General features: G+C 32.5%; 1 protein-coding gene across 2 annotated transcripts in view; it reads left to right on the forward strand.

Moving 5' to 3' along the window:
• Nucleotides 1-18,844, forward strand: part of GRIK2 (glutamate ionotropic receptor kainate type subunit 2) — a 1,061,838-nt gene that overhangs the window by 901,038 nt on the left and 141,956 nt on the right. For both annotated transcript variants that reach the window (XM_038554811.1, XM_038554812.1), the window contains one exon: nt 4,497-4,720. In XM_038554811.1, coding sequence (XP_038410739.1) covers nt 4,497-4,720 — 224 coding nt within the window. The remainder of the gene's footprint in view (nt 1-4,496; nt 4,721-18,844) is intronic.

The raw sequence follows: 18,844 nt of genomic DNA on the forward strand, positions 1-18,844 counted from the left end.
TGTGGGAGAGAGGACTGTTTCTGATTCTTTCTTTTGAGGTGAGGTTTTCCTTCTAGTCATTTTGCTCAGTGCAGAGTGGCCAAAAGCAGGTTGTATTGGGAAAAGGAGAAAAAGAGAGGAGAGAAAGAAGAAAAGAAAAGAGAAAGAGGAAAAAAAAAGGAAGAAAAAAACGAAAAAAAAAGAAGAAAAAGAGAAAGAAAAAGAAAGAAAGGAAAAAAAGGGGGTGGGGGAAGGAAACAAATCAAAAAGCAAAACAAAACAACAACAAAAAAAAAAAGAAAAGAAAAGAAAAAAAGAACCACGGGGGAGTATCTTCTGATTCTGTGTACTTTAAGTCCCTTGGCTTCCCCTGGAACTTGTCCCCAGCTGGTGTTCTGGGGGAGGGGCCTGTTGTGCTGATTTCCAGGTGTTAGCAGTTGGGGGAGCTGCTGTGCCCCTGCCTGGTGCAGGGCTCAGTGGGGGTTGTTTACCCCGTGAGGCCCCGGGAGCAACAGCCCTAGTGGCGGGGCCAGCTCTGGAGCCCTGGAGTCAGCCCCCGCAGGAACTCCGGAGCTCTCCGTCTGCAGGGCCTGGAGGCTCCGGGGCGGGGCCGCTGATGTGCTCAGCTGGGGCAGGAGCGTCCTCGCTGTCCTGGGCCCTCCCGGCCTCTGCCTGTCCCTGGGGTAGGCCGGATCCTGGGCTGTGTCCCGGCGCCCTGTGCTCCGGAGCCTGCGCTGGTGGATTCGCGCTCCCGGGCCACGCAACCCCCTCCGCGGAGCCGCCGCCCGAGCCCCTCCGAGCTGCTCCTGGAACCGCGCAGGCCCCTCTGCACGGAGCCTCTTCCTCTGCCCGAGCCCGGCCGAGCTGCTCCCGGGGCCGCGCAGCCCCCTCCGCGGAGCCGCCGCCCGAGCCCCTCCGAGCTGCTCCGGGTCCCGCCGGGTCCCGCGGTGCGCGCTGCAGCCCTTAGGGAGCTCGGCGCATCTCCCGGGGCGCAGGTGTCTGTTACTGTCCCCGAGAGCCCGAGGGCATCCCCGCCCTCCTGGGTCCTGCTCCACCTCCCCGCGAGCCCCATTCCGCCCAGGCAGGTTGGTGCAGCTCCTGCGTCTCCGGGACGGGGCTCTCCTGTCCTGGGGACACTCGCCCCGGCCTCAGCCCGGCTCCTCGCAGGGCCCCTCCCCCTTGGAGGCCTTTGTTTCTTTACTTCTTTTTCCCCGTCTTCCTACCTTGATAGAAGCGCGAACTCTTCTCACTGTTGCATTCCAGCTGGTCTCTCTTTAATTCTCAGGCCGAATTCATAGATTTTCAGGATAATTTGAAGGTTTTCTAGGTAATTTGGTGGGGACAGGTGATTTGGAGACCCTACTCTTCTGCCGTCTTGCCCCTCCCTAATTTATAAATTTTAAAATGAATTTAAAAAATATATTTGGTGTGTAAATAGAAGGTATTTTTGACAATTGATGTTTGGTAAGTTTTGTGTGTTTTGCTATTAATGGTAACAACTAAGTTCTAATTAATTTAATGAACATAACATACTCCTGAGGATATGGTTAAAACAACCTGCTATTAAAAAATGGATATTTTTAGAGCAGTTTTAGGTTTATAGAAAAATTGTGCAGAAAGTAGAGTTTCTAAACCTTCTCCCATTCTACCCTACCCCCTACAATTTCCCTTATTAACAGTTTCCATCAGTGTAGTATATTTGTTACAGTTGAACTATTATGAAGACATTAGCTATAGTCCATAGTTTACATTAGGATTCACTCTTCGTGTTGTACAGTTTTATGATTTTGGTAAATGTACTTTGTCATGTACTCACCATTATGAGTAGTTTCACTGTCATAAACATGTTCTGGTTCCATTTATTTGTCACTCTGTTCCCTGAGTTTTTGGGGGTAACTACTGATCTTTTTATTGCCTGTATAGTTTTGCCTTTTCCAAAATGTCATATAATCAGAATCATATCATATGTAAGTAGCCTTTTCAGACTGGCATTGTTCACTTAGTAATAGGCATTTAGGGTTTTTCCATGTCTTTTCATGACTTGATAGTTATTTCCTTTTATTGTTGGATAATATTTTGTCATATGGATGCACCACAGTCTGCCTATATATTTATTTTTTTAAATAAAATGTCTAAAAATGTCTCTATCTTTTGTTTCAAATGTCTAATTTCTTTTATCATTGAAAGTATTTTACTGTGTAATGTTTTATCCTTTTTCCATTTTATATTTGGAATAGACATTTTATTTTAGGCAATGCTAAGTAAATTTTAAAATTTAGTGTATGTCAGGGCACTTGGTGGCTCAGTCAGTTTAGTGTCCTGCTCTTGGTTTTGGCTCAGGTCATGATCTCAGGGTTGTGAGATCGAGTTGTGTCAGGTTCTGCACTTAGCACGGGGTTGGCTTGAGATTCTCTCCCTCTCCCTCCCCCTCTCCCTCTCTCTCTGCCCCATTCATGCATGTGCATACTCTCACTTTCTAAAATAAATAAGTGAATAAAATATTTAAAATTTGGTGCATGTCTAATCGGTCATGTTAATATATGCCTATTGAACAACTTTTTTTGGAATAATGTAGTGGTTTTGTCTTAACATGTTATTTGAATTGTTCACTAAATTTTATTGATATCTATTATGAATTTAAAAATATTTTACCAGCTTAAAGCATATTCAATTATATGCTTTACATGTGGTAAAATTTTGCTTTACATGTGTCTAGAATGAGGGAGTTTACAAAGTGAAGTGGCACATAGATAATCTGTGCTGTATATTCAACCCCCTAAACAGAAGCAAACCACCATTTCATGTTGTCCAATTTTTACTAGAATCTTTCCCTAACAAACTTAGTTTTTTCAAACCATCTGTACTTCCTTCCCTTCTGTCTTTGAGGAAATGCTTTCTCTTCTTTGTGGAAAATATTCTATCTGCCTAAACTCTTCACCTGGCCTTTTAAATCTCAGTGACTGATCTATTTTAATCACTGTTCTTGCTTCTATGTATTCCTCTTTCCATCTGTATGAACTCTGTAATAAATGAATGAATGAATGTCTCTATAAGTCCATTTTTGTCTTCTGAGGTGCATGTCATGGTTAGTTTTGGGGATAGATTCCAAAAGCTTGGGGTTTATTGTCCTAATTCCAATGCTCAATTAGCTCTAAGACTGCAAACAAGTTTTTGACTTCTCATGGATTCAGTTTCCTTAACTGAAATGGGGATAATGGTAGAATTATCTAAGGATTAAAAGTGACAATTGATGTAAAGTTCTTAGCACAGTGCCTATTGCATAGCAGATGCTTAAAGGACATTAGTAATTATTATTGCAAAATTGATATTTTCTTTGATTTATGAATATGAAATATGATGATATCCTCTCCAGGTCCCTTAAAACCTGTTTTTTTTTTCCTTCTTAATTTTTGGAGAAATATCTTTCCCTATCCATTGATATTCAAAGATACTCTATTCAAGCATCTGACTGCTCACTTTTCTCCACACACACCCAACACACAAATGCACACACATACCCAGAATAATATTGTCAACAAAGTTAGCTTCTAGAGAAGTTTCTTTTTGAAGTTCCCCAACAATTCTTGGGTAGGGAAACTGGAGGCCCAGTTTCATTATTTTGTACATCTTTCTATAACTCTCTACAAGGAGCACTTCTTACTTATTCTATGAAAGCCGAGTATGTTTATGAAAATAAAAGGAATATAGAAATACAGCTTCCTATCAATATGGAATAGAACTGTTTATTATTTTAAAATATTATAATTATTTCTCTTAATATATTGGATTTGAAGTTCATCCTGACAGATGGTTATAACATGATGAGTGAAAAGCATTAGTAACATATTTAAGCTACCGTGGAAAATTAGCAACTTTGTGAAAATTGAAAAACTCATTTCCTGATGCGATTTAGGCAAGGCTTTAAGGATTTTCATTAAATAATATAAAACAAATTAGAGGGTTAGAAACAAAACTCAGGGGCAGGAAACACAATCACATTAAAAGATGATTTTCAAAATGTTAACTATTTAAAAACTAAAATCTCTTAACTACTTTACAGCTTTAAAACCAAGAAAGCATGTTTTATGACTATCAGCTACATAATTTGAAGTAGATATTATTAGATTACTATTTAGAATCTGACCTAGGTATTTACAAAGTCAGAACTGATATTAAATCTTTTTTAAAGTTGAGATTAAAAACAATTATGAGAAGATTCCATAACATAATAATTCAGGTCCTAATGTAGAATAGTTTCTTCAGTTTTTCATTCTGTACGATTTTTTTTTCTATCTCTGTACAATAAATTCTGGTTTGCTAATCTAGAAGGACATAGAAATGAGTAGCAGAAAAAGCAGGTCCTCCAATTCAGGATCAAGAATTCTCTACATGTTAATGTAATAGTTACATGAGACAATTCTCAAGTGTAAAGTATTTGTTTTGTATAATTTGGATACTGACTTCTTTCTTGAGACTTAGAACCAATTTTTCCCCCTTTCTTCTGTTTCTCTCTACAGAAAGCTGACCTTGCAGTTGCTCCACTGGCTATTACCTATGTTCGAGAGAAGGTCATCGACTTTTCCAAGCCCTTTATGACACTTGGAATAAGTATTTTGTACCGCAAGCCCAATGGTACAAACCCAGGCGTCTTCTCCTTCCTGAATCCTCTCTCCCCTGATATCTGGATGTATATTCTGCTGGCTTACTTGGGTGTCAGTTGTGTGCTCTTTGTCATAGCCAGGTAACATGCTCACTTTTGTGATTTTTTTGGCAATTGTTACCTCCTTTTTCTAACTAATAATTGTCAAAAGTCACAATAATTTTTACTTTTCTTTTTCTTTATTTCCCTTGGGGTGCTAAAGAATAATGAACTTTTAAGAGTCACATAACTTATTAAAATATATTATGCTGCCTTTTTGGGCAGAAAGCATGCTGGTTATGTCAGTAAGCTATAAGTGTGGTAGAGTTTACTCTTTTTAATCAGAATCTAAAAGCAGTCCAAATCACCATGACATAAAAATTGTTTTCTCATTTTGAAGATTTCTCTTGAGCCAGGAAGCAAAACAGTATATTTTACTAATTTGGACTAATAAATCAGTCATAAAAAAACCAAAGTGGTAAAATTTAAAAGGAGGCTTTTTTAAGTATAAAAAGACTACCATTATTTTCTACATAAAATTTCTCATTTTTTTCACAAAATAATATAATGTATAACTACAAATATTTTTTGTTCTATCATCAAAATTAAATATTAAATAAGAGGGTTATTTTTTCAAATATATAGGTTCTTCTGATAAATTTATCACTAAAGATATTTATCTTTCCTTGAACCTATTCTTTTTTCAATGAAATCATGCATTTGTTCCTAGCAGTGAAATTAAAAAAAAAAAACAAAAAAAACAAATGCTTAGTTCATTCAATTAAAACAAGGAATGAAATCACTTCTAGAAGTAGTATATTTTTATATATGTAGATTATTTGTGGTTATACACAGATATTTTTGATATTCACATATGGATGTAATGCAGATTTATAATTGTCTACCTAATTGTTTTAATATTAACACATGAGTCCTTCAGACAGTTATCATTTGCATATGGCTGAAAATTTGTATTGGAACCATACATACATATAGCATTTGTAGCTGTATGGTAGCTCATGTTAAAATTTTTATATGAAATTTAGAGTTCTACCCCAAAATGAGAATTTGGAGTATGAAATTCATAAACTTTCGGCTCCAGGCTTTTCCATATCTTGTGAAAACCAAATAGCCTTTTCATTTTTGAGCATCTTTGCATCAGTTACAAATCTTTTATAGTGACCAATACAAACCATCCTATTTTATATGTATTCAGAGAAATGAGTTCAAGGATTGCAGTTTAAATAATTCAATGGCTGGAGAACTCTACAGCATGCCCACAAGGAAGACAGAAAAATAAATACTCCAAAGTATAGAAAAAGCTTTTCTTGCTGTCTACAGGTATACCTGCTCCTTCTTAATCAAATTAACAAAAGTTCCTGGGAAAGATAAAATCAAAACCTAGTGGTAAATGTCCTGAGACCATTCTGAGGCAATTGTGCAAGCATCAATCAACCTGAATTAAGTCTAATGTAGTTTCCAGGGGACCTTAAGTAGAAACTATTGAATTACCTCAAATTCATATTAGGAATTTTAGATATTACTAATTTTCTGAGCCCAAATCTTCTGAGATTACATTCAAAAGCAAATACTGAAACATCTGAATTCTCTTCTAGCTTAAAAGAACATTTGCAAATAGAGGCAAGCTGTGTGGCTTATGCACTCATCTAATTTTCAAAATATTTCTTTAACTATCACTTTGATAAACCATCAAATAAAATAGTAACATAACATCTGTGTAATCGTAACCTGTACTAATTTTTTACATAATAAATACATCCATATCATTCTTATTGAGAACATATAGCTGGTGTGCCATTTTTTAGTGTTATTAAATTTTAGAGTATTACTGTCATATTTTATTATTAGTTATTAAATTAATGAATTTGAAGGTAATTCTATTTCAGCCTCATATTCAACGATGTGATAATAGTTTCATACAGTTTCAGAAATTAAGTATAATATCTTCATTTATGGACAAATTAACATATATTTTATTAAATAACAAACAATATAAGATATCCTATATTAAGTGATAAATAATATTAGATATCTTGGTAAATAATATATAGTATGAAAATAAATTATTTTCAGATTATCTCTGAACTATCTTGTTCAATTCTCAATATTAAAATAATCTTATATAAATATTGCTAAATTTAAAACAACACACTGAAAACTCAGATTAAAAGAAAATTTCTTGAATAGAATCTGCTTAAGTTCTAAACTGAACTTCTAAAGCCAAATAAATTTATATAATTAATATCTACTTTACTTTAATAAAAAAAAACTCCACTTTGATATGGAATTAAACTTTTGTTACCGTGAAAGAAGTTCATGATGTGCGAATGTAGACGAAATGTCCAAGTTTCAATTACAGAACTTAATTACATTCCTAATTTAAATGGTATTAGGATATTTGTTATCAATTCACAATAAATGTAGTATTTTGATTTCACCTGTGAATGAGGACTGTGCCTTATGTTGTACAGAAATCACTTATTCACATTATTATTGTTGTCAAAATAAATACGGCCTTTTATTTATGTATATTTTTTATCTTTACCTCCATAATGATTACAGGAAAAAAAAAGAGAAATTACAGTAAAAAATTCTCAGATATGTGTTTCATTCTCAGGGAAGATCACAAAGTTCTAAAATAATACCATGCTAACCACAAAATTTCCTAATAAATTGAGTATTGTACAATTGTTGGAATCTGTTTTCTAAAGTTAAATTTAAAAGCAGATTGTTTTTGTGATGGCTTTTTAAAATATCCCTTCACCTTTATTGTATAAGAAAAGATTATGTAATAAGTACCTAACAAAGGCTCTAAGGTGTTTTTTTTTTTTTAAGCAGTATTAAGAAAGACATATATGGCTTTACTTGTCTTGATATGGTTTTATGATCTATGGTCTCTTGCAAACAGTTGCAGTATTGTTTATAGCATAATGGCATAAACAGCATGCTTATGTGAATTAGGGGAGAACTCTTGTTTGACAGTAAAGATGAGCCTGAAGTTCGGCATTCTGGACACAGAATGGCCTTATCCCGGATCTCCTAACCATAGCTCTTGGCTGACAGAGGAATAGGAAGAAATCTCGTACATGATAAACTTGCACTTGATCATATTTGTCCCTAAACCTTTTCTCTCTCCCTCTTTCTATTATATTTTCCTTTGACCTAGGTATATTAGTATAGAGAAAGCAGTTAGTCATATAAAGAGTCTGGTTAGGAAATCCACCCTTTATACTCAGAATGAAAGGTATTTTTCACCTTGCTTCAAATATTTCCTTTATTAAACAACAGATAATACAGATGCAGTAGATCCTATTTATAAAATGAGTCAATATAAATGCCCATAATGTTAGAGGTTTTTTTTTTTCTTTTAACAAGACCTGAGCTATTTTGAAATTCAGTGTATAAATCTTGGTCTAGAGTTCTTAGTAGTTTGGTAGAGAAGTGAATAACTGAAGACCAAACTTAAAAGAAGAGCATAATGCTCTACACATTTCCCTCCAACAGGATTGATGGAACCTTAATAATAATTCACTAGGCTTATAATAATGTTGCATATTTTATTCTGAGATTGACATTTTTAAAATTAAATACAAATAAACTGGAGAAGAAAAGTAATACTGTACCAGCTTTTTAAGTAAGAATGTTATTACACAGAAATTCCTTAGGTTATTTAAATGAACAAGTAAATATGTTCAAATAGAGGAAAAAGAATAAAAGAAGGCAAGCAACATTGACTAACCTGGCCTTCTTAGCAAAGATAAATCAACGAATATTCAATGTTGAGTACATAACATTAGTTTTTCAAAGTTAAAAAGAATATAGAAGTTTCTTGTAAGTTTTAGGATTGAATTACTTTGTATGATTTTTAGAATATTAGAATATCATCTATTGCACTATTAGATTAGACAGTAGGAAATGGTCTCCCTAGAATCTACCCAAGGGTGTATTAATACAGTCACCGCCAGGACTGTCTTGACATACATTTTGACACTAACATGGTCTGTGGTCACAAGATGACAAGGCTATTGCCTTACTGAGAGTTCTTCTCCTTATAAAAATATTCCGTATTTCTCTTGGTACTCAGAGCTAAAGGTATTCTAAACATAGTGGTTTTGATGGTTTAACTGAGTGTAGGAAACCATGTCCAAAGTGCTTGCATCAACAGCTTTGATCTAGACTCCTGACTAGTGTGCAGTAGCCTTTATATTCTTGTCACAATGATGGGTGACATTTAATGCACAGTGAAGGGCAACAATGAATTATTATGCACTTGGAAATGGATAACTGTTTTGGTGGGATGTTCAATGTTAAACTAATATGCTGTCAAAAAGACTCCTGTCACATTGAAATGAAAAGCCAATTTTGTTGTGTGCCTTTGCCACCAACGTGCCCACCTCTTAGAAAACCATTTTAATTTTACCTTTCTGTAACATAATTTTAGATATATTTTACTTTTATTTCTTAGTAATTTTTTTACTTAAGTAAATTACAGGAAAGCCTATCTGTTATTCCTTTTTCCATTTAGCAATTTTCCTAGACTTTAATGAAAATTTGGTTTGAAATAGTGTGCCTTTCACACATATGAAAGTGATTACTCAAATTGATTATATTAACAAATACCTCAATTATGGAACTAAAAGTCACAATTGATTAAAACTAAATGCACCTTCAAATTACATTTCCATAGGAAATGAGGTTACTTCTACATTAATAAAAGTTTTTTTTTCTTTTTGCAAGAGTTACTTGGTAAATCTATTATAAAATAATTTACCTTTTTATTTGTAGTGGTTCCAGTGATGTTCATGGTTGCAAAAGGAACATGGCGTCAGCAACCCAGAAAAAAAATATCCCTTTGTGTAATTAGTAGAACCAAACCAATTGAAAGGAAGTTGAATTGGGGACTTCTTTTCAGTTTATGGTTGTGTCTAGATAATTTAGGCAGTGGAGATTTTGACTAAAATTATCCATATAGGAAAAGGTCAGACTCTTAATCATGTTAACAAAAAATAATATTTTCCACCTCTCAAATTTAGAATTATGCTAGACATTTACAAGAATAAAACATTTGAAAATAATTAAGAAAAAAACAATTTAAAATTCAAGTGCTTTTTTTTGTAATCTGCTGTAATCAAATGCTTATTGGCATTTTCTTTTAAAGATGATTGTGCTTGAGTACCTTTTAGAAATTTTGATCTCTTTTTCCAAATTATTTTTTGACATAGTTTTTTTTATCATTAGGGCAAAAGTAAATACAAATGCAAAAGTGGAAGTTTGATAGTCCATTTTTATCTTTCATACCATGTGGATAAGTTATTTGCCTCTTTGTCTTTCCTCGCCTCCATTGCCAAATTGAATTCAGACTTATGGAGGCGAAAAAGCTACCCCTCTTTCTAGTCATTCCAAGTGTGCCTACTCAACAAATATATTGGCCAATGAGCTTCTGAAAACTATAATTTGTTTCAATTTAGAAGTTCCACAGTGTCTAGCTCAGTAAATCACAGATACTAATTTTAATAAATTACATTATATAGAGTCACATTAAGAAACTTGAGAATGCTAAAAACTTGAAGATGAATATATATTGACTTATTATATTTGCTACCAAAAATGATACCTCTGTTTTTAATGAATACTTTATGGAATATGGAATTCCATTTTTCAACACTCACACATCCTGATGAGAAGTGGTAGTCTTGTAAGAAATTACGTTTTTTCCTTGAAAGACTTGGAAAAGCAGTGTAGTGTCATCTTTGACAGTTGCCACCATACCTCATACATTTCTTATTAGCTATTCAGATTGAAAAGCTAATTGGACAAGAACAATACTGTGAATGACTGTTTCCCTCTATTTTTTTCTTTCCTTTTTTGGGAGTTTTCTTTATTAATCATAAGAAATTCTTTGAGATGACTCTTAAGAACCAACAAGATAAAGAGCACCAAGCACTTTTTTTAAAAATCAAGTGATATACTTATTCTTCCATATTTTGCTATTTCTAGGTAGCTACTTCTCCCATAGCTACAGAGTACTGTGAATTCTTTGTAAGAAACCCTCAGCTTGTTTTTTATGTGTTAATTCTCTAAGCAAAATTATACTTCTGTTTTTCTACAGCCCTCAGAATAATAGTCCCCTCAGACTTTGGGGGGCTCTCAGTCACCTAAGAAAGGTCTTTACAGTATGAAATGAGGGTTTGTGTGTGTATATATATATATATCATATATATGATATATATATGATATATATATGATAGATAGAGGATAGATAGATGATAGATAGATAGATAGATAGATAGATAGATAGATAGATATAGATAGTACAATGGTTGAGGGTATTATTTAAAAAAAGCAATTGCCTTGAAAAATGTAAAGAAATAGATCAATTTTTTAAAATAGTAAGCATAACACCTAAATTAGTATCATTTTTACCTAGATAAAGTTGTTCTTTTGCTGTAGATTCTTTGGTGTAAGAGTTCTTTCAGATGGATGAATGTTTTCCTATATCGTTTTGTACTGGGCCGGTGGGTTATGTGGAAGAAATCATTTGTAGAGAAAAGGAAGGACACTAATATAAATTGTATGTCAATAGAGGCCAGGTTTTATCTGAGAATCATGGAGAGATTAATTTATTAGCTTCTTTTTTTCAGTAGCTGTTTTTACATTTTTATATAAGGAATGAGTAGGTATACATAACCACATCCCCTTATCCCTAGCAATGAGATTAGAAATATTTTCCCTTTGTTTAATGCTAACATTATTATACTTTATAAATTCTAATTTATTACAGAAAGGAAGCTATTTTAAGGAAAACAGATTTAGAGGAAAACAGAAAAAAAGGAAGTTGTATCACTTGGTTCTTTTTGATTATCATGTTAATTCACCTTTCACGTTTCCTTCTAAGATTTTAGGAAAAACAAAAGATTAGCTACCCTTTTAATTATTATTTTTAAGAGTTCTGTATAACATATTTGTGCTACATGTTAGCAGTATGTTGTTTTAGAATAACTTGAAAGAATTACCTCAATTAGCTACACTTAAGACATGTGTTTTTCTCTTTAGATTTGCCAATAAGAAAGCTTAAACAAATATTTCCAATCACTTAGGAACCTAAACAGTACACATTAGAAAGCCACACGTGAGCAGATTTGCCTCATAAACATATAAACCTATTTGCTTTCTAAGCCATTTCTCTAGGAATGCTCACTTTCTTCCCCTGAAAATTACTAACTGCATATGGTAAAGGAATTGCACCACATTGTGAGCTTTTCCAGAGACTTAAATGATATTGATATATTTTTTACTTAAATGATATTGATATATTTTTTATTTTTTTCATAATTCATGGATGTGGGAAAAATATCATTAATATTGAATGAAAATGTATGGATGTAATTTTTAGTGATAATTTATGACTTTTTTCTTCATGTTATGTAAAATAATGCACTCTATCCAAATAATTAATGAGTAGGAGATATAGTATCATCAACCAGTGTAACTTCATTCATTAGAGCATGTCACAGCACCTTAATTGCTATAATTTTTTACATTCCATTACATAATTACATCATTCAAGTTAAATTGTTTTCATATCAATCCTGTTGGGTATATATACATATATATTTTTTAAGAGAAATATCATCTGTTTCTCAAATTGCTATAGGAATTTCAATATGATATTTGAATAGTAAGGGCCTGATATCTATCTTGTATATAAATAGAATTAGTAAAACAAATGACAAAACAAACTATTCTATTGATTTTCAACACCTATAATTTTAAATGTTTCTAGTTAACTCTTACATAAAGAGGAACACTATTAAAATGTGAAGTTATCTCTGTTAGAGCTACTTTTGGAGTTTTGTTTGGAAGCCCAGATATTAACTTGACAAACTTTATGATGAAAACCTTATTAATGAAGTAATTATACACATCTACATTTTAAAATTATAGTAATTATTTTTAGTGTAGTATACATTGGATTGAAACATAATTTTTGTTTCAATACCTTAATAAATAAGTGGAAGGTAATCCTCTCTGCCCCTCCCCCAGCCTGGATATAACTTAGTTTCCTGCTCTTCTTTATGAAAGATGTTTAACCGTTAATTATTTAAAAATATTTCCCATTTAAATGTATCCCTGACTACTCCTGAAATGATAACATGAGGTAAATGAATTCATAATAGATTTTCCTATTAAATTAATGGACTTAATATTTGAAGCAAAGGTGAAATTGTAGGTTTTGAATGTTACTGGCATGATAAACATTATAAACAGATTAGGGCTACAACTGTCATCTAAGTTGGTTCAGAATATGCACCTGAATATTATTTTAACATAATAAAATTAGGTAAGTGTTTCCCTGCTTCCCTTACTATTACTGGACTGAGAAAGGGGGTGCTGGGAGGTGTGTGTCAATATGAGTTTAGCAATTCACTAGACTGACTGAAGATATGTTTTGGAATGGTATTACTAAAGTGAGATTACAAAAAACAAACAAAACAAAAACCTCAAAAAACAAGAAGGAAAAAAAGAAAAGAAAAAGAAAATAGTGAAAATTTTGTTGCAGAAGGAGATACAAAATCAATATTCACATTCAGGGAAATGTATGTTGATTTCAAATATCTCATATCACTGCAATTTTCAATTAGGACCTCAAATTTTCACAATCATGAAGATGTTAAAAATTATATTTGAAATATTCCTTCTGCTCCAAATTTTAAAACATTCTTGATATTTCTAAATTCAGATATTTGAGTTGAAAACAAAAATGGTGAATGCTTTCCAAACATACTTCAGTTGTTTTAGATACTAAACTGCATATGCAGTACATACACTTAATTTTTAAATATTTTATTGGTATATTTGATACAATAGAGTATAATTTAGGAAGATATTTAGTTGGAAGAAAAGAAAATACAAAAGTCATGATACCTCATGAAACTTACTAAAATTCATTTATAGTTAAACAATTCAATGAGAAAATAAACTTTTTGTGCCTTGCATGTTCATGGTAGCTGGTAGGTATTTTTTTTTATAATCCAGATATTTGCATATTAGCAAATCGACTTAAGCATCCAAGGGATGTTAAAAAATCAATGCTACCTTTCCAATGCTAGCTTCAGGTTCCTGTTGATAGCATCATTTACTTTTGAGGATCCATTTTTTAAAAAAGTAGTCTGTTTCATTTTCCAGTATTAGAAACCACATAACCACCTGAGTGATCTAAGGACAGTCTGCCTTGAGCCTTTTAACATGGGACTTACTCCTTTAAAATCCTTAGCAAGTGTGTTGCAAGCTACACACTTGGTTCTGATATGTAAGTCTAAGAAATAATTCTTTTAAATGTAAATTATGTTCCAACCAATTTAAAAATAACAGTGTTTTAATGTTTGGTACTTCACTTGCAAAAAGTTAGCTATATTGGTAAGAAATTATTGATAGGACAAATCTATGCTTTCTTATGCAATGTTGATATGTAGGACATTTTCCTTATTATTCCCAATTTAAAGCCACTCTTAATTTAATTTGATTGGACAATTAGGTGTTTAAAAAGCTGCATTAGTAGCTATTTAATGAGACTATATAAAATCCACTTTGTAATTTTAAAAATGATTCCAGCTTTAAGTGTAGAATTATGTATTTTTATTTTACATATGTAAAATTAAATCTGAATTTTATGGCAACCAAAATAATGTCTTTCCTTCAGGAATCTTAAGATGATCAGTAGATGATTATAATAAGGACTTTTTTTATTCCATAACAATAAAAACAGTCTTGGGTAGTTTAAAATTTGAGTAAGTTGCAGTATGCCATTTTGACTTAATTTTATTTAAAAAATTGCTTAGGATGAAAATAGGTCATAAGGATCTGAATTCAAGCCTATTGCTGAAGTTAAATGCCTAAATCAAATATAAATTTTAAATGGGAATTAAAGGGAAGTCTTACATTTTGAAAACATTTATTATTTATAGTTTCTAGTTATACATTTATAGCTGATAGTAATGTTTATTTTTCTTTGAGGGTATATTTTTAATGAATATTGATCACAGTTTAAATTTACCATCAATAAATTACAAATCGGGGGAACTGATCATTGTTACCATCTCATTAAGCCCTTTCAACCCATTTAGATCTACTAAATAATATGTTCAATAGCATATTATTGTAGCATTCATATACAGATAATCCTTGTACTTCATTCTGTGTAAATCTGGTAACTTTCTGGTACTAAAGCTACCAATAAAGCAATGCCAAAGTTAATTAATGAGCAACAGATGGCATGAAAATTTAACATAAATGGTGTATATTTTTCAGTGATGTGACGGTAAGAACTTCTGTGGCAAGTAGTGAATTTTTGATTTGCAGCAATTGACAATTTTTGTGGTATAAATATTACCAATATAACTAATCAAGCTACCAATGGAGTCTTACCAAATCTAGAGTTGGAAAGATAGGTGGAAAATTGGCTCTTATAGCCAAATGAACTGGCTCCAGAACACTGCTAATACATAACAATTTCAAATGAAAGGATAAGCATAGATAATAAAAGTGAGTAGCAGTAGCCCAGGTGGATGTGCTTATACAGAGATCCAGGATGTATCAGAAAAATATGTGGAAGGTAATGGCAAAGTTATGGAACCCTGAAAGCAAAATTAAAAAGTTAGATTTTTATTAATACAATTAGAATCTTTGAAGTAATTCCATACTTAAAGTAAATGCCAATTAATCCTTTCACTCATGAAAATAATTTGATATCTAAACAATTAGCATGATTTTCTTGAAGTTAACTGCGTGTTAAAATTTCTATGGTAAAGAAAAAAAACACTAAGGAAAACTTTAGCTATAGTGACAATCTCATGGAATGAATCCTTGTGGATTCTGGTATTTTCTGAATTATTGAGTTGTTATCATTAAATTTAAAATCTTCAACTCTTTACATGGAGATTTTTTTAACTATGAAATGGTTTCCTTGCTTATAAGGTTTAAGTATTTTAGTCAAAAATACTGAAAGGAATCAAATGGTCATTCAGTAATAATATTTTATACTGAATTAATGTCTCCTGAAGTTCAGTAATAGGTTCAGAGCCTATGTTAGTGGGAATAGGTTCACATGTAAGTAGTAGGAAACCTGACTAAGCAGTTATTAAATACATAGTAGGTTTACTGTTCTCATGAAGGCTGAAGGTAGGCAGGACAGGATTGAAACCATTGCTGAAAGAAAGGTGATGTTGGGGAACTTGGCACCTTCTCTCTGTGTGCTACATTGTTCCTAGACTGAAGCTTTTATCCTCCAGGCTGCAAGACGGTTACTGCAACACCAGGCATCCTATCTGCGCCTCAGGCAGCAAGAAGGTAGAAAGCAAAAGCAAAAGCCAAAAAGACAGGGTTATTACCTCAGAAAGGAAAAACTTCCTCTTCTCTGCATCTTATTGGCTAAAATTATTTTACTTCCTAACTGCAGAAGAGGATGCAGATATGTTTCTTTTATCTGGGCACACCGCCGCCTCGGTTCTTTTGTAAATAAGAAAGATTTTATCAGGTATGAATTGGCTGTGCCTGCCACAGGGTTTATTAAATGGTGACATAAAGTTCAGGCACATGTGAAATTCTCTCAAATTTCTTGTTTCAACTGTGCATTTTTAAAGGTTTCTTTCTCCCCTTTTCTCATCTGTTATTAGGATGCCTATTTCTGAGCAGCCTAACTATCCCCTTCCTGTTAGTGATTTTCAACTGGTGTTTTCTTTAACACAAGCTAATTATGCTTGTTTAAAAATGTATGAAAAGTAAGTGTAAATATTTCATATGTTAGAGGTCTTTTGTGCTTTCTTTCTGGCCACTTTTCTTTTTTGTGCACCCATCATTTCTAGAATATTGACTATATTTTTGAGACATGAATTTACCAAATTAGTTTTGTGCAAGAAACATGAATTATTATTCTAATATAATCTAAATGATGCTATCAAAATATAAAGTTTTAATCCCACAGAAAACAATTCTGGTTTATTTTTGATGCGAGATAATCTAATACATCAATGTTTTCCCTAACTTATATGAAGCCATGAAGAAGTTGGTGCAAAAAATTGTTAAATGTGGTAGGCTCCATAATATTTACACAATATAAATGTATGATAGCATATCATAAGGCAGCATTTACAAAACATCAGATGCTAAACTGTTTCCAGGGGGAAAAAATGAACCCAAGAGAGTTCTACGATCAAAGAAGGTCAGGAGAACTTTGTACTAGATCTGCCTCTTGAAGATTCGCTATTAGCAGATTAAAGGTTCCGAAAAGTCTTACAGCAAAGAGATTTGGGTATGTTTGTTTAATTCATCATTATCTAAACATTTTTGGCCATGGGACATCTTTTTTCTCTTTATTTCAAAATAAAGTAGTAAATGTGAAAATTTTAAATCCAGTTATAGAGTTTCAAAAAATAACTTCCATTTTAAAAATGTCTGGCCTTAGGACAACTCATTATTACTTATTTGTAAATTTGGTTATAAAAATCAAGATCTGCTATTGTCAGAAAGACACTCATTGAATATTTTAAAAGTTCCCTACATTTATTGAAAGTTCTTAAAAAATTAGATAATTGTAAAAAGCAAAAGGCCTTATTTTGGAATAATGATAAACCTAGCAATAAAGCTTTTTTTTCATACTGACAAATTATGATTTGAGAGCAAGCATATGACTTAAATATGTTCCAGTTTTATTAGTAATTTTATCTTATTTATTAAAGGAGGAAGAATTTTATGATGTGGTTGATACTTTATTTTGTATTTATTGTAAAGATGAAATTAGTTATCTATTCTTCTATAAATGATCAGCACTCTAGGTAGATGAATTATGTAGATTTTAATTTTACACATATTTTGAAGCTACATATTTTATGAAGTTGTAATCTTTTCTATTAGAGTCATATTTGTCTACCTTATGACACACACTCTGTAAACAGAGCTGAAGGAGGTCACTGTATTTTAAATCTCATTTACATATTGGACAACATCAAATGATAATTATTAATGTTCTAGTTATATATAGAGTACAAATAGCATAAAGTGCAAAAAGCCAGAAAATAAGCATATTCAGCATACATGTAAGCCTAGAGTGTCTTAAACTCAACTATAGTGATACTAAAATGGCCTGTTTATGGAGAACCAGCATTTTTATCTACATGCTTCTAGTTTGTTCATCTTATTCAGGTTGGACAGGTAGCAATTTTGAACGGCTCATCTTAAAATGAATGCAATTATCAAAGGATTATATGGTCCATCCTACAAGGCATTCACTCATTTTAATCTTTTGTTTGCAGCCTTCTAGCTCCTCTTATACATTCTCATTTGTAGTTAATGGAAGGTATTATAGCTTATGTCTTAGCCTATTGCAAATAAAAAATGCTGTTAGATAAAAGCTTCATAAATGACAGCTACTCTTTCTCAAATTTGGACCAAGTGTTGCTGTTTTCTTTCTTAGAATCAATTAAAACATATTTATTTATTTATTTGTGATCATAAGATAATATGCTGCCAGAGTATTGTCAATTATCATAGCTTATAACAAGATTGAAATTATATAAATTCTGATTGGATCATAAATGGTAATACAGCATGACTTTTGTTATTGTTCATTGTTTGAAAAATATTCCAACTAGGTCTATCACTCTTTCCCTAGCCACCCATCAATGTATCATTAAATATTAGCTATACAAATCACATATGATGGATATATTCCTTGTGTATTTCCTATTCATAAAACCTAATATATATTTGAAATAACCTATTAAGGACTATACTTAAGCTGTTTCAGAAATATAAAGGTAGAACTTCTATTTTTCAAGTTTGATTAAGTGAAAAACTATTACATAAGACAGTTATGTGGATGAATATTCTGAATGATAAAACTGATTTTTGCTACAAAATACAGCAACTGGAGACAATAATTGGATCTCCTTGATTCGAATATGAAAACCCATTCAGAAATTCCTTTGTACAATAGAATATACACAAAATATTGTTTCAAAAATCCAATTTGTTGAGAGAAGCTACATTTTTTATTTTTATTCTTTTTTTTAATTTTTATTTATTTATTCATGATAGTCACAGAGAGTGAGAGAGAGAGGCAGAGACACAGGCAGAGGGAGAAGCAGGCTTCCATGCAGGGAGCCCGATGTGGGACTTGATCCCGGGTCTCCAGGATCACGCCCTGGGCCA

The sequence above is a fragment of the Canis lupus genome, chromosome 12 (assembly GCF_011100685.1).
Source record: "Canis lupus familiaris isolate Mischka breed German Shepherd chromosome 12, alternate assembly UU_Cfam_GSD_1.0, whole genome shotgun sequence".
Taxonomy (NCBI): domain Eukaryota; kingdom Metazoa; phylum Chordata; class Mammalia; order Carnivora; family Canidae; genus Canis; species Canis lupus.